At 44.5% G+C, this 15,759-nt stretch overlaps 1 protein-coding gene across 1 annotated transcript in view; it reads left to right on the top strand.

Moving 5' to 3' along the window:
- Nucleotides 1-15,759, top strand: part of LOC137281992 (uncharacterized) — a 212,039-nt gene that overhangs the window by 2,393 nt on the left and 193,887 nt on the right. The window contains exon 2 of the mRNA XM_067813748.1: nucleotides 15,448-15,588. Within this exon, the coding sequence (XP_067669849.1) occupies nucleotides 15,448-15,588 (141 nt within the window). The remainder of the gene's footprint in view (nucleotides 1-15,447; nucleotides 15,589-15,759) is intronic.

Raw genomic sequence — 15,759 nt, 5'->3', positions numbered from 1 at the left:
GTACTCCTGAGTCTTGCCTCCAACTGTAATACCTGTACTCCTGAGCCATGCCGCCATCTGAAATACCTGTACTCCTGAGTCTTGCCTCCAACTGTAATACCTGTACTGCTGAGCCATGCCGCCATCTGAAATACCTGTATTCCTGAGCCATACCGCCATCTGAAATACCTATATTCCTGAGTCTTGCCTCCAACTGTAATACCTGTACTCCTGAGCCATGCCGCCAACTGAAATACCTGTACGCCTGAGCCTTGCCACCAACTGAAATACCTGTACTCCTGAGCCATGCCACCAACTGAAATACCTGTACTCCTGAGCCATGCCGCCAACTGAAATACCTGTACTCCTGAGCCTTGCCGCCAACTGAAATACCTGTACTCCTGAGCCTTGCCGCCAACTGAAATACCTGTACTCCTGAGCCTTGCCACCAACTGAAATACCTGTACTCCTGAGGCTTGCCTCCAACTGAAATACCTGTACTCCTGAGTCTTGCCTCCAACTGAAATACCTGTACTCCTGAGCCATGCCGCCAACTGAAATACCTGTACTCCTGAGTCTTGCCTCCAACTGAAATACCTGTACTCCTGAGTCTTGCCACCAACTGAAATACCTGTACTCCTGAGCCTTGCCACCAACTGAAATACCTGTACTCCTGAGTCTTGCCTCCAGTTGAAATACCTGTACTCCTGAGTCTTGCCTCCAACTGAAATACCTGTGCTCCTGAACCTTGCCACCAACTGAAATACCTGTACTCCTGAGCCATGCCGCCAACTGAAATACCTGTACTCCTGAGCCTTGCCTCCAGTTGAAATACCTGTACTCCTGAGTCTTGCCTCCAACTGAAATACCTGTACTCCTGAGCCTTGCCACCAACTGAAATACCTGTACTCCGGAGCCATGCCACCAACTGAAATACCTGTACTCCTGAGTCTTGCCTCCAGTTGAAATACCTGTATTCCTGAGTCTTGCCTCCAACTGTAATACCTGTACTCCTGAGCCATGCCGCCAACTGAAATACCTGTACTCCTGAGCCATGCCGCCAACTGAAATACCTGTACTCCTGAGTCTTGCCTCCAACTGAAATACCTGTACTCCTGAGTCTTGCCACCAACTGAAATACCTGTACTCCTGAGCCTTGCCACCAACTGAAATACCTGTACTTCTGAGTCTTGCCTCCAGTTGAAATACCTGTACTCCTGAGCCTTGCCACCAACTGAAATACCTGTACTCCTGAGCCATGCCACCAACTGAAATACCTGTACTCCTGAGCCTTGCCACCAACTGAAATACCTGTACTCCTGAGCCTTGCCGCCAACTGAAATACCTGTACTCCTGAGCCATGCCACCAATTGTAATACCTGTACTCCTGAGCCTTGCCACCAACTGAAATACCTGTACTCCTGAGTCTTGCCGCCAACTGAAATACCTGTACTCCTGAGCCTTGCCACCAACTGAAATACCTGTACTCCTGAGCCTTGCCACCAACTGAAATACCTGTACTCCTGAGCCTTGCCGCCAACTGAAATACCTGTATTCCTGAGCCATGCCGCCAACTGAAATACCTATACTCCTGAGCCATGCCGCCAACTGAAATACCTGTATTCCTGAGCCTTGCCACCAACTAAAATACCTGTACTCCTGAGCCATGCTGCCAAGTGAAATACCTGTACTCCTGAGTCTTTCCGCGTTCTGAAATAGCTACATGATTCCTACTGTTTAGTTATGCTAAACTGTCTGACTCACACCACACCGATTTGAGGGAGAAAGTGCTCTTGTCCGTGACTCAAGAAATGAACACTTATTCCACAGGACTACCCTAGTACTGTCCTGTTTTAGTCTGTCGGACAGACCCTGAAGTATATTTATCCAAGAAAGCCCACGCAAGTCAAGAAAATGTGGCAAGTCTAGATTTTCATAGCTTCTGAAAGTGAAGATAGTCTCAGGGCTCCATTTCATTATATTATTTTTTTCACTATGAACGTCTTTTCAGTAAAATATGTTCATTTCAGAGACTAACTGTTAGTCTATGTCCAGTTTGTACACCACCAGTTACTAGTACTAGAGTGTGATGACTGTGCATTTCTTTGCTGCACGACATTCTTTTAAAATATCCATAGACATGTATCATCTGAGAATTGTGTTAAATTCCATGAAGAAATAGATGTAGTTAAATATGATGTTACTGCTAAGTTTTCATCAAATATAAAGTTTGCGTATATAGAAAGATGTAAATTTTTCTCAGTGTTACTGGCTGCCGACAAATGGAATTGCTGAATGTCAATGTCTGATTGTGGAGGCCAACAGAAATGAGCACTCTCACACTAAAGCAGAAGCCTTGACCCACTGTAGAATTATTCATAGTGTCTCTCAAGAATTTCTGATAGAATCGGAAAATTATCTGAATAATCAGCAATGCTAACTACTTGACACAGCATTAGAGATCTTGTTGGTTTCCGTGACAACTGACCTGAGCATATGTTGCCATGTGATTGGTAGTGACGTAAGAGGCTGAACACTATAAAACACTGGATCATTGAACAGACATCTATATCATTGGTAGTGCAGCAAGAGGCTGAACACTTAAAAACACTGGATCATTGAACGGACATCTATATCATTGGTAGTGCAGCAAGAGGCTGAACACTACAAAACACTGGATCATTGAACAGAGGGCCATGTGAGGGCTGTACCACCCTCACTGGTATTGTAGACTTACCCTGACTGATATCGTAGACTTACCCTGACTGGTATTGTACACTTGCCCTGACTGGTATTGGAGACTCACCCTAAGAGGTATTGTAGACTTACCGTGACTGGTATTGTAGACCCACCCTGACTGGTATTGTAGACTCACCCTGACTGGTATTGTAGACTCACCCTAAGAGGTATTGTAGACTTACCGTGACTGGTATTGTAGACCCACCTTGACTGGTATTGTAGACTTACCATGACTGGTATTGTAGACCCACCCTGACTGGTATTGTAGACTCACCCTGACTGGTATTGTAGACACACCCTGACTGGTATTGTAGACTCACCCTAAGAGGTATAGTAGACTTACCGTGACTGGTATTGTAGACCCACCTTGACTGGTATTGTAGACTTACCCTGACTGGTATTGTAGACCCACCCTGACTGGTATTGTAGACCTACCATGACTGATATTGTAGACTTACCGTGACTGGTAACGTAGACCAACCGTGACTGGTATTGTAGACCCACCCTGACTGGTATTGTAGACTTACCGTGACTGGTATTGTAGACTTACCGTGACTGATATTGTAGACTTACCGTCACTGGTAATGTAGACCCACCCTGACTGGTATTGTAGACCCACCCTGACTGGTATTATAGACTTACCCTGACTGGTAATGTAGACCCGCCCTGACTGGTATTGTAGACTTACCATGACTGGTATTGTAGACTCACCCTAAGAGGTATTGTAGACTTACCATGACTGGTATTGTAGACTCACCCTAAGAGGTATTGTAGACCCACCCTGACTTGTATTGTAGACTCACCCTAAGAGGTATTGTAGACTTACCGTGACTGGTATTGTAGACCCGCCCTGACTGGTATTGTAGACTCACCCTAAGAGGTATTGTAGACTTACCATGACTGGTATTGTAGACCTACCCTCTCTGGTATTGTAGACTCACCCTAACAGGTATTGTAGACCCACCCTGACTGGTATTGTAGACTCACCCTAACAGGTATTGTAGACCCACCCTGACTGGTATTGTCTATCCACCCTGGCTGGTAGATCCAGGTAGGGTGGCATTGTAGATCTTGTGGCATCTTGTAGGCTGTTGTTACGTTCTCTATTGCTGCTTTGCTAAGAGTATGAAGTGTATGTCTCTCATTCAAACTCCCAGGGTTCTCCTCAGAGAATAATTATGAATTATGTGTCATTCTGAAACGAGTATTTCTGTTGTATCACGTCAGTGAAGATTATTAGAAATATACTGGTAATTGTCATCATACAGAGGTGTATTATTAGTGACTGTGTGCAGTCTGAGAGGCTGAGACCATGCAGAGGTGTATTATTAGTGACTGTGTGCAGTCTGAGAGGCTGAGACCATGCAGAGACGTATTATTAGTGACTGTGTGCAGTCTGAGAGGCTGAGACCATGCAGAGGCGTATTATTAGTGACTGTGTGCAGTCTGAGAGGCTGAGACCATGCAGAGGCGTATTATTAGTGACTGTGTGCAGTCTGAGAGGCTGAGACCATGCAGAGGCGTATTATTAGTGACTGTGTGCAGTCTGAGAGGCTGAGACCATGCAGAGACGTATTATTAGTGACTGTGTGCAGTCTGAGAGGCTGAGACCATGCAGAGACGTATTATTAGTGACTGTGTGCAGTCTGAGAGGCTGAGACCATGCAGAGACGTATTATTAGTGACTGTGTGCAGTCTGAGAGGCTGAGACCATGCAGAGGTGTATTATTAGTGACTGTGTGCAGTCTGAGAGGCTGAGACCATGCAGAGGTGTATTGTTAGTGACTCTGAGCAGTCTGAGAGGCTGAGACCATGCAGAGATGTATTATTAGTGACTGTGTGCAGTCTGAGAGGCTGAGACCATGCAGAGGTGTATTATTAGTGACTCTGTGCAGTCTGAGAGGCTGAGACCATGCAGAGACGTATTATTAGTGACTGTGTGCAGTCTGAGAGGCTGAGACCATGCAGAGTTGTATTATTAGTGACTGTGTGCAGTCTGAGAGGCTGAGACCATGCAGAGGTGTATTATTAGTGACTGTGTGCAGTCTGAGAGGCTGAGACCGTGCAGAGGTGTATTATTAGTGACTGTGTGCAGTCTGAGAGGCTGAGACCATGCAGAGGTGTATTATTAGTGACTCTGAGCAGTCTGAGAGGCTGAGACCATGCAGAGGTGTATTATTAGTGACTGTGTGCAGTCTGAGAGGCTGAGACCATGCAGAGGTGTATTATTAGTGACTCTGAGCAGTCTGAGAGGCTGAGACCATGCAGAGATGTATTATTAGTGACTGTGTGCAGTCTGAGAGGCTGAGACCATGCAGAGGTGTATTATTAGTGACTCTGAGCAGCCTGAGAGGCTGAGACCATGCAGAGGTGTATTATTAGTGACTGTGTGCAGTCTGAGAGGCTGAGACCATGCAGAGGTGTATTATTAGTGACTCTGAGCAGTCTGAGAGGCTGAGACCATGCAGAGACGTATTATTAGTGACTGTGTGCAGTCTGAGAGGCTGAGACCATGCAGAGGTGTATTATTAGTGACTCTGAGCAGTCTGAGAGGCTGAGACCATGCAGAGGTGTATTATTAGTGACTGTGTGCAGTCTGAGAGGCTGAGACCATGCAGAGGTGTATTATTAGTGACTGTGTGCAGTCTGAGAGGCTGAGACCATGCAGAGGTGTATTATTAGTGACTGTGTGCAGTCTGAGAGGCTGAGACCATGCAGAGGTGTATTATTAGTGACTCTGAGCAGTCTGAGAGGCTGAGACCATGCAGAGGTGTATTATTAGTGACTGTGTGCAGTCTGAGAGGCTGAGACCATGCAGAGGTGTATTATTAGTGACTGTGTGCAGTCTGAGAGGCTGAGACCATGCAGAGTTGTTTTATTAGTGACTCTGAGCAGTCTGAGAGGCTGAGACCATGCAGAGGTGTATTATTAGTGACTGTGTGCAGTCTGAGAGGCTGAGACCATGCTGAGGTGTATTATTAGTGACTGTGTGCAGTCTGAGAGGCTGAGACCATGCAGAGGTGTATTATTAGTGACTGTGTGCAGTCTGAGAGGCTGAGACCATGCTGAGGTGTATTATTAGTGACTGTGTGCAGTCTGAGAGGCTGAGACCATGGAGAGGTGTATTATTAGTGACTGTGTGCAGTCTGAGAGGCTGAGACCATGCAGAGGTGTATTATTAGTGACTCTGAGCAGTCTGAGAGGCTGAGACCATGCAGAGGTGTATTATTAGTGACTGTGTGCAGTCTGAGAGGCTGAGACCATGCAGAGGTGTATTATTAGTGACTCTGAGCAGTCTGAGAGGCTGAGACCATGCAGAGATGTATTATTAGTGACTGTGTGCAGTCTGAGAGGCTGAGAGCACGCAGAGGTGTATTATTAGTGACTCTGAGCAGTCTGAGAGGCTGAGACCATGCAGAGGTGTATTATTAGTGACTGTGTGCAGTCTGAGAGGCTGAGACCATGCAGAGGTGTATTATTAGTGACTCTGAGCAGTCTGAGAGGCTGAGACCATGCAGAGGTGTATTATTAGTGACTGTGTGCAGTCTGAGAGGCTGAGACCATGCAGAGGTGTATTATTAGTGACTGTGTGCAGTCTGAGAGGCTGAGACCATGCAGAGACGTATTATTAGTGACTCTGAGCAGTCTGAGAGGCTGAGACCATGCAGAGGTGTATTATTAGTGACTGTGTGCAGTCTGAGAGGCTGAGACCATGCAGAGGTGTATTATTAGTGACTCTGAGCAGTCTGAGAGGCTGAGACCATGCAGAGATGTATTATTAGTGACTGTGTGCAGTCTGAGAGGCTGAGACCATGCAGAGGTGTATTATTAGTGACTCTGAGCAGTCTGAGAGGCTGAGACCATGCAGAGGTGTATTATTAGTGACTGTGTGCAGTCTGAGAGGCTGAGACCATGCAGAGGTGTATTGTTAGTGACTCTGAGCAGTCTGAGAGGCTGAGAGCATGCAGAGATGTATTATTAGTGACTGTGTGCAGTCTGAGAGGCTGAGACCATGCAGAGGTGTATTATTAGTGACTGTGTGCAGTCTGAGAGGCTGAGACCATGCAGAGGTGTATTATTAGTGACTGTGTGCAGTCTGAGAGGCTGAGACCATGCAGAGGTGTATTATTAGTGACTGTGTGCAGTCTGAGAGGCTGAGACCATGCAGAGGTGTATTATTAGTGACTGTGTGCAGTCTGAGAGGCTGAGACCATGCAGAGGTGTATTATTAGTGACTGTGCAGTCTGAGTGGCTGAGACCATGCAGAGGTGTATTATTAGTGACTCTGAGCAGTCTGAGAGGCTGAGACCATGCAGAGGTGTATTATTAGTGACTGTGTGCAGTCTGAGAGGCTGAGACCATGCAGAGGTGTATTATTAGTGACTGTGTGCAGTCTGAGAGGCTGAGACCATGCAGAGGTGTATTATTAGTGACTGTGTGCAGTCTGAGAGGCTGAGACCATGCAGAGACGTATTATTAGTGACTGTGTGCAGTCTGAGAGGCTGAGACCATGCAGAGGTGTATTATTAGTGACTCTGAGCAGTCTGAGAGGCTGAGACCATGCAGAGGTGTATTATTAGTGACTGTGTGCAGTCTGAGAGGCTGAGACCATGCAGAGGTGTATTATTAGTGACTGTGTGCAGTCTGAGAGGCTGAGACCATGCAGAGGTGTATTATTAGTGACTCTGAGCAGTCTGAGAGGCTGAGACCATGCAGAGGTGTATTATTAGTGACTCTGAGCAGTCTGAGAGGCTGAGACCATGCAGAGGTGTATTTTTAGTGACTGTGTGCAGTCTGAGTGTCTGAGTGATTGGGACAGTATCACTGTCATATGTAATCCCTACTTGAATTGGCTTAGCATAGTTAGCCGTGTCAGTTACTTCAGTGGAGGAAGACAAGCATTCATGAATGTGATCTGAGATCCATGTGTTCTGGTGTTTATGTTGGGAATTGTGGTTGTGAGTTCACGCCCTGTCAATATGAGGTTCTGGTCACAGCCTGATCTGTGGACCAAGAGGGCGTCTTCAGTGATGATGGTGCTGAAACCACTATCAAGTCAGCCCTCTCATATCTCAATATTCATTCTGGTTACAAGCACTTGGGTTACCATTACCACAGAAGTAACATGTGACAACATGATGTCTGTATATCCAGGTTTTACACTGGAACAGTTCTCAGCAGATTATCTGACATGAAGAATGTGGGAACTCCTCGAGCAGAGTTACAATAAAACAAGAAGATGAGATTCCTGAGAGGCATTTAGAAGTCGGTATTCTAATATACGACAAAATGTTATGGATGTCAACTTCTTCTTTATTGTTTTCACAACGTTTCTGGGCTATTCCTTCCCTCTTCGTCATCAGGTGGATGACGAAGGGGCAAGCAGCACCTGATGACGAAGAGGCAAGGAATAGCCCAGAAACGCAGAGAAAACAATAAAGAAGAAGTTGACATCCATAACATTTTGTTGTATATTAAAACAAGAAGATGTTCCAAGGTGTGTTGTGTTGTGTTGTGTTGGTCTCTGTCTGTCTGTGGTTGAACCTGTCAGTGTTGGATGTTGTATGGTATTTGCCTCTGTCTCTGGTTGAAGCTGTTACTGTTGAATATTGTGTTGTGTTTGTCTCTGTCTATGGTTGAACCTGTCAGTGTTGGATGTTGGGTTGTGTTTGTCTCTGTCTATGGTTGAACCTGTCAGTGTTGGATGTTGTGTTGTGTTTGTCTCTGTCTCTGGTTGAACCTGACAATTTTGGATGTTGTGTTGTGTTGGTCTCGGTCTCTGGTTGAAGCATCACCAACCTGTGAAGGTCCCAGGGTAGAATAGGCCATGACCCATGCTTGCCATGAAAGGTCACTATGCTTGTCGTAAGAGGCGACTAACAGGCCCCGGTGGTCAGGCTCACTGACCTGGTTGACACATATCATCGGTTTCTAGTTGCACAGATCGATGCTCATGTTGTTGATCACTGTATCGTCTGGTCGATTATTTACAGACTGCGTCCATATAGATGGAATATTGCTGAGTGCGGCGTAAAACTGAACTCACTCACAGAAGCTATCACTGTTGAGTGTTGTGTTTGTCTCTGTCTCAGGTTGAAGCTGTCAATCTTGGATGTTGTGTTGTGTTGATCTGTGTCCCTGGATGCAGCTCTCACATACAGATGGTGTCCTGTGTTGGTCTGTAAGTCAAGACTGGATGTATCCAATGCAGGGCTATGTCAGCAGGGTTTCAGGTTATCAAGTATGTAAATCACTATAAGTAGCCAGGAGCTGATGCAGGTATTATTTCCTCGTATCCCATGGGGAATTATGGCTGTTTATCTACTTAAAGCTACTGGTTTTCTCAAGGGGTCTATTGCAGGGTGGTACTCCCGCTGATTAAAGTCAACATAAATAATAGGCAGCACCAATAGCCCCAGTCTCCAGTTCCTTCTACAATAACAAGTGTCTCAGGAATCCAATATCACATGGGGTACAGCACTTGGTGGAGTTCTCTGCCTTGAGTAAACGTAGGACTGGTTTTATTGTCCATTTCCAAGAAGCGTATTCATTTGCACAATACATAGATTTGTCATTATGAGTTGACTTCCTCCCCTCCCAGCCACCCTCCCCTGTGATGATTTGCCCTTGTTCCAGCATGCCTCTGGTTGATGAAGAGTGATAGACACAGCCATCTGGTCTGATAGTCTTCAGTGATACTGATTGAAGCTGAAGCTATATTTTAAATGAAAAAAATCTTGCAGCGCTCTTGCGATTTAAACTAGCACTTTTTGGTGTTTCTTTTTTATTGAATTGCTTTTTTTTGCTTTTGTTATGGATGTGCTGAAAGCAGCAAGTGTAAGTGTTGCAAGTAATGACTGTTGCCGTGGCAGTGGGTGTCTGGCTGAATGGGGACATCAAAGTGATGGATGCTCACATGGCCCAGGATCACCACTTTCCTGGTATCTGCCAGTCTGCCTTAATCTGTCTGGTGCAATATACCTCACACAGATAGGGACCAGCACACACTCACATAGGTTTCCTTGACAATACCTCATCTCAAGTAACAGGAATTCTGATGTATTTGTAATCATAGACACCATCCATACTTAAGATATTTTTGGTTTTTGATATATGGGAACATGAATCAGGGCTATGTTTATATCATCTGAATGTTCATGTCAGTGAAACTAGTATAGTAGTCAAACAATGTGCAAGTCAAACATTACATGCAAGTTTCAACTGTTGTGAAGTGTAAGTGACATAATGGTTTGTCCTACATGTTGTTTAATAGACTCAACAGCCTCACTGACATAATTATTCATTAAATGTGCAAGTGAAATATTAAACATCAGTTTGCACACATTTGATCATTACTGCAATGGTCCTCTATTCAAGGTGTACTGTTAAAAGTTTAAAAATGTTGAGCAACAAAAAATGGCAGTGACCATTGGCAAAAGTAATTAGACTTGGTATATATTCTATTTGATTATGTTTTGTTATTCTAAATCTGTATATGTGAGGACCACTAAAATTACTTATTTGTAAAAGTGAAAAAGGTAAAGATATCCCCAGGGACCGTTATTCCAGGGTAAACAGTTTTTCAAGGACACCAATGTAATTGAAATGTCTGCTGCTTTGTGATAGGGTTTGCTTGTGTTTGAATCAGACAAATTCCTCCTCACTTTTTAAGGATACTCTGACATGTCCTCCTAGACTTCAAGAGAATGGATCCCAGAAATGTCATCCAACAGAAAAAAATCTCAGCCAATGTTTTCTGGACTGCAGTGGTGTTGGTGTGAGGAGATCAATGCCTGTAGCAATTCAGAGAGGCACTTCTGGATGATTGTAGACACTGCGAACTCAGGGATGTCATATTGAAAGATCTGTGTATTAGTTCCTGTAGGTCCTGTGTTGTACAGTGTAGTATAGGTGTCCTACATTGTAGCTGGTATAGGTCCTGTGTTGTACAGTGTAGTATAGGTGTCCTACATTGTAGCTGGTATAGGTCCTGTGTTGTACAGTGTAGTATAGGTGTCCTACATTGTAGCTGGTATAGGTCCTGTGTTGTACAGTGTAGTATAGGTGTCCTACATTGTAGCTGGTATAGGTCCTGTGTTGTACAGTGTAGTGTAAGTGTCATACACTGTATGTATTGAGAGGCTATCAATAGTATCATGCTATTTTCCTACAGTATAGTGTAAGTGAAGGCTATCATTTAAGTGTCTTACAGTACAGTGTAAGTGAAGGCTATCATATGAGTGTCCTACAGTATCGTGTAAGTGAAGGTTATCATGTAGATGTCTTACAGTGTAGTGTAGGTGAAGGCTATCATGTAAATGTCCTACAGAGTAGTGTAGGTGAAGGCTATCATGTCAATGTCCTACAGAGTAGTGTAGGTGAAGGCTGTCATGTAGATGTCCTACAGAGTAGTGTAAGTTAGGGCTATCATGTAGATGTCCTATAGTGTAGTGTATGTTAAGGCTGTCATGTAGATGTCCTATAGTGTAGTGTAAGTGAAGGCTATCATGGAGATGTCCTACAGTGTAGTGTAAGTAAAGGCTATCATGTAGATGTCCTACAGAGTAGTGTAAGTGAAGGTTGTCATGTAGATGTCCTACAGAGTAGTGTATGTGAAGGCTGTCATGTACAATGTCCTACAGGTTAGTGTAGGTGAAGGCTGTCATGTAGATGTCCTACAGTGCAGTGTAAGTGAAGACTGTCATGTAAATGTCCTACAGAGTAGTGTAGGTGAAGGCTATCATGTAGATGTCCTACAGAGTAGTGTAAGTGAAGGCTATTATGTCAATGTCCTACAAAGTAGTGTAAGTTAGGGCTGTCATGAAGATGCCCTACAGTGTAGTGTAGGTGAAGGCTGTCATGTAGATGTCCTATAGTGTAGTGTAAGTGGAAGTTATCATGGAGATGTCCTATAGTGTAGTGTAAGTGAAGGCTATCATGTAGATGTCCTATAGTGTAGTGTAAGTTAGGGCTGTCATGTAGATGTCCTATAGTGTAGTGTAAGTTAGGGCTGTCATGTAGATATCCTACAGAGTAGTGTAACTGAAGGCTATCATGTAACTGTCTTACAGAGTAGTGTAGGTGAAGGCTGTCATGTAGATGTCCTATAGTGTAGTGTAAGTGAAAGCTATCATGGAGATGTCCTATAGTGTAGTGTAAGTGAAGGCTGTCATGTAGATGTCCTATAGTGTAGTGTAAGTGAAGGCTGTCATGTAGATGTCCTATAGTGTAGTGTAAGTGAAGGCTGTCATGTAGATGTCCTACAGAGTAGTGTAACTGAAATCTGTCATGTAAATGTCCTACAGAGTAGTGTAGGTGAAGGCTATCATGTAAATGTCCTACAGTGAAGTGTAGGTGAAGGCTGTCATGTAGATGTCCTGCAGAGTAGTGTAGGTGAAGGCTATCATGTAAATGTCCTACAGAGTAGTGTAAGTGAAGGCTATCATGTAGATGTCTTACAGTGTAGTGTAACTGAAGGCTATCATGTCAATGTCCCAGATTGTAGTGTAGGTGAAGTCTATCATGTAGATGTCCTACAGTTCAGTGTAACTGAAGGCTGTCATGTAAATGTCCTATAGAGTAGTGTAGGTGAAGGCTGTCATGTAATGTCCTACAGTGTAGTGTAAGATAAGGCCATCATGTAAATGTGGTTGTGGTTGTGAAAAGGTGGTTGTAGACCTGTAGTTGTGGACAGGTGGTTGTAGACCTGTCGTTGTAGACAGGTGGTTGTAGACAGGTGGTTGTAGACCTGTAGTTGTAGACAGGTGGTTGTAGACCTGTAGTTGTAGACAGGTGGTTGTAGACCTGTAGTTGTGGGAAGGTAGTTGTAGACCTGTAGTTGTGGAAAGGTGGTTGTAGACAGGCGGTTGTAGACAGGTGGTTTTAGACAGGTGGTTGTAGACCTGTAGTTGTGGAAAGGTGGTTGTAGACAGGTGGTTGTAGACAGGTGGTTGTAGACCTGTAGTTGTGGAAAGGTGGTTGTAGACAGGTGGTTGTAGACCTGTAGTTGTAGACAGGTGGTTGTAGACAGGTGGTTGTAGACCTGTAGTTGTAGACAGATGGTTGTAGACCTGTAGTTGTAGACAGGTGGTTGTAGACCTGTAGTTGTGGGAAGGTAGTTGTAGACCTGTAGTTGTAGACAGGTGGTTGTAGACCTGTAGTTGTAGACAGGTGGTTGTAGACAGGTGGTTGTAGACCTGTAGTTGTAGACAGGTGGTTGTAGACCTGTAGTTGTAGACAGGTGGTTGTAGACCTGTAGTTGTAGACAGGTGGTTGTAGACCTGTAGTTGTAGACAGGTGGTTGTAGACCTGTAGTTGTAGACAGGTGGTTGTAGACCTGTAGTTGTAGACAGGTGGTTGTAGACCTGTAGTTGTAGACAGGTGGTTGTAGACCTGTAGTTGTAGACAGGTGGTTGTAGACCTGTAGTTGTAGACAGGTGGTTGTAGACAGGTGGTTGTAGACCTGTAGTTGTAGACAGATGGTTGTAGACCTGTAGTTGTAGACAGGTGGTTGTAGACAGGTGGTTGTAGACCTGTAGTTGTAGACAGGTGGTTGTAGACCTGTAGTTGTAGACAGGTGGTTGTAGACCTGTAGTTGTAGACAGGTGGTTGTAGACCTGTAGTTGTAGACAGGTGGTTGTAGACCTGTAGTTGTAGACAGGTGGTTGTAGACAGATGGTTGTAGACCTGTAGTTGTAGACAGGTGGTTGTAGACCTGTAGTTGTAGACAGGTGGTTGTAGACCTGTAGTTGTAGACAGATGTTTGTAGACCTGTAGTTGTAGACAGGTGGTTGTAGACCTGTAGTTGTAGACAGGTGGTTGTAGACCTGTAGTTGTAGACAGGTGGTTGTAGACCTGTAGTTGTAGACAGGTGGTTGTAGACCTGTAGTTGTAGACAGGTGGTTGTAGACCTGTAGTTGTGGAAAGGTAGTTGGTGTGGAGAGGTGTTTTGAAATGGTTTGTTGAGGAGAGGTGGCTGTAGGCAAGTGGTTTCGAATAGGTTGTTGCAGACAGGTGGTTCTTGAGAGGAGATTGGAAACAGGTTGTTTTGAAGAAGTGTTTGTAAACATGTGATTGTGGAGGTGGTTGTAGACAGGTGGTTGTGGTAAGGTGGTTGTAGACAGATGGTTGTGGTAAGGTGGTTGTAGACAAATGGTTGTTGAGAGATGGTTGTAGACATGTTGTCATGGGAAGGTGCTTGTAGATAGGTGGTTGTGGAGAGGTGGTTATAGACAGGTGGTTGAAGATGGACAGATGATTCAGCAGACAATGTTCCGGGTAGTTATAGTTCTAATGACACTTTATTGCATTGACTGACATTTTATTGTTAGATTTGGTGTTGTGTTACAAGTTGTCAAATGGCAATTAGTCTGTGCCTGTGAGACACGAAGCTGGCAGTGTCTCAGCCCTGTATATTCCCTGTCATCAAGCCAGGGACAGCCTGCAGTACAAGTAGGAGATTTTATCACTTAGCTCTAATTTCAGCTTTATCATTGTGTACAGACACTTGAAGTATATTATTGTCTCTGTTTAAGTGGAAAAGGCTTTTATTATTGAAGTTGTACTACCCCAATAAACTACCATCAGACACCTTGATGCAAGACTTAAGTCCCTAGGGAACAACTTAATCATCCATTTGTCTCAAGTCTCAAACCACGCTTGTCGATATATTCCTGCACACTGTGACTGTGGATGGTTTTAGCTGGCAGGTATTGTGACAATGTTGGAGGGGAGACCAGGGAATGGAGGAGCACCTGTTGGAGCTGGGATGGCAAGGATGTGCTAAAGTGGCAAGTCACAGTGGACGGGGCAATATGCATTCACTGGTTGCTGTTTACTTGTACAGGACAATGATTGTTGCAGGTGTTGGTTGTGTATAACAGGTCAATGATTGTTGCATGTGATGGTTGTGTGTAACAGGACAATGGTTGTTGCATGTGATGGTTGTGTGTAACAGGATAATGATTGTTGCTGGTGTTGGTTGTGTGTAACAGAAGAGGGGTTGTTGCATGTGATGGTTATGTGTAACAGAAAAGGGGTTGTTGCATGTGTTGGTTGTTTGTAACAGGACAATGATTGTTGCATGTGATGGTTGTGTGTAACAGGACAATGATTGTTGCATGTGATGGTTGTGTGTAGCAGAACAATGGTTGTTGCTTTTGATGATTGTGTGTAAAAGGACAATGATTGTTGCATGTGATGGTTGTGTGTAACAGAAAAGGGGTTGTTGCATGTGTTGGTTGCATGTAACAGGACAGGGATGGTTGCAGGTGTTAGTTGTCTGTAACAGAAAAGGGGTTGTTGCATATGATGGTTGTTGCAGGTGTTGGTTGTGTGTAACAGGACAATGATTGTTGCATGTGATGGTTGTGTGTAACAGGACAATGATTGTTGCTTTTGACGGTTGCATGTAACAGGACAGGGATGGTTGCATGTGATGGTTGTGTGTAACAGAAAAGGGGTTGTTGCATATGATGGTTGTGTGTAACAGGACAATGGTTGTTGCATGTGATGGTTGTGTGTAACAGAAAAGGGGTTGTTGCTTGTGATGGTTGTGTGTAACAGGACAATGATTGTTGCATGTGTTGGTTGTGTCTAACAGGACAATGATTGTTGCATGTGATGGTTGTGTGTAACAGAAAAGGGGTTGTTGCTTGTGATGGTTGTGTGTAACAGGACATTGATTGTTGCAAGTGTTGGTTGTGTCTAACAGGTCATTGATTGTTGCAGGTGTTGGTTGTGTTTCATGAGGATGAAGAGGACTGTCCCAGGTTGTCCTTTCGCCTTCAGACTTACAGCAATGAGGACCATGTGATGTTCTCACACACAGTTACCACCCTTGAGGACCACATCAACATTAAGCTGCACTTTGTAGGTATCTTTTATCAGTGGGTTGAGGCGATGTGAGGTGAGGCTGAGGTGTGTGGTACTGAGATGGAGCATAGGGATGGGGCAGCAAGATGTTCTGATGGTGATGAGGGGTGCTAAAATTAGGGGTGGGTGATATGGTAGGGTGAAGGAGGGTTAATCATTTCGGGTGGT

The sequence above is a fragment of the Haliotis asinina genome, chromosome 4, assembly GCF_037392515.1.
Source record: "Haliotis asinina isolate JCU_RB_2024 chromosome 4, JCU_Hal_asi_v2, whole genome shotgun sequence".
Classification (NCBI taxonomy): Eukaryota; Metazoa; Mollusca; class Gastropoda; order Lepetellida; family Haliotidae; genus Haliotis; species Haliotis asinina.
Note: the sequence above shows the minus strand (reverse complement) of the source record. Positions and strands in the feature narration are given on the sequence as shown.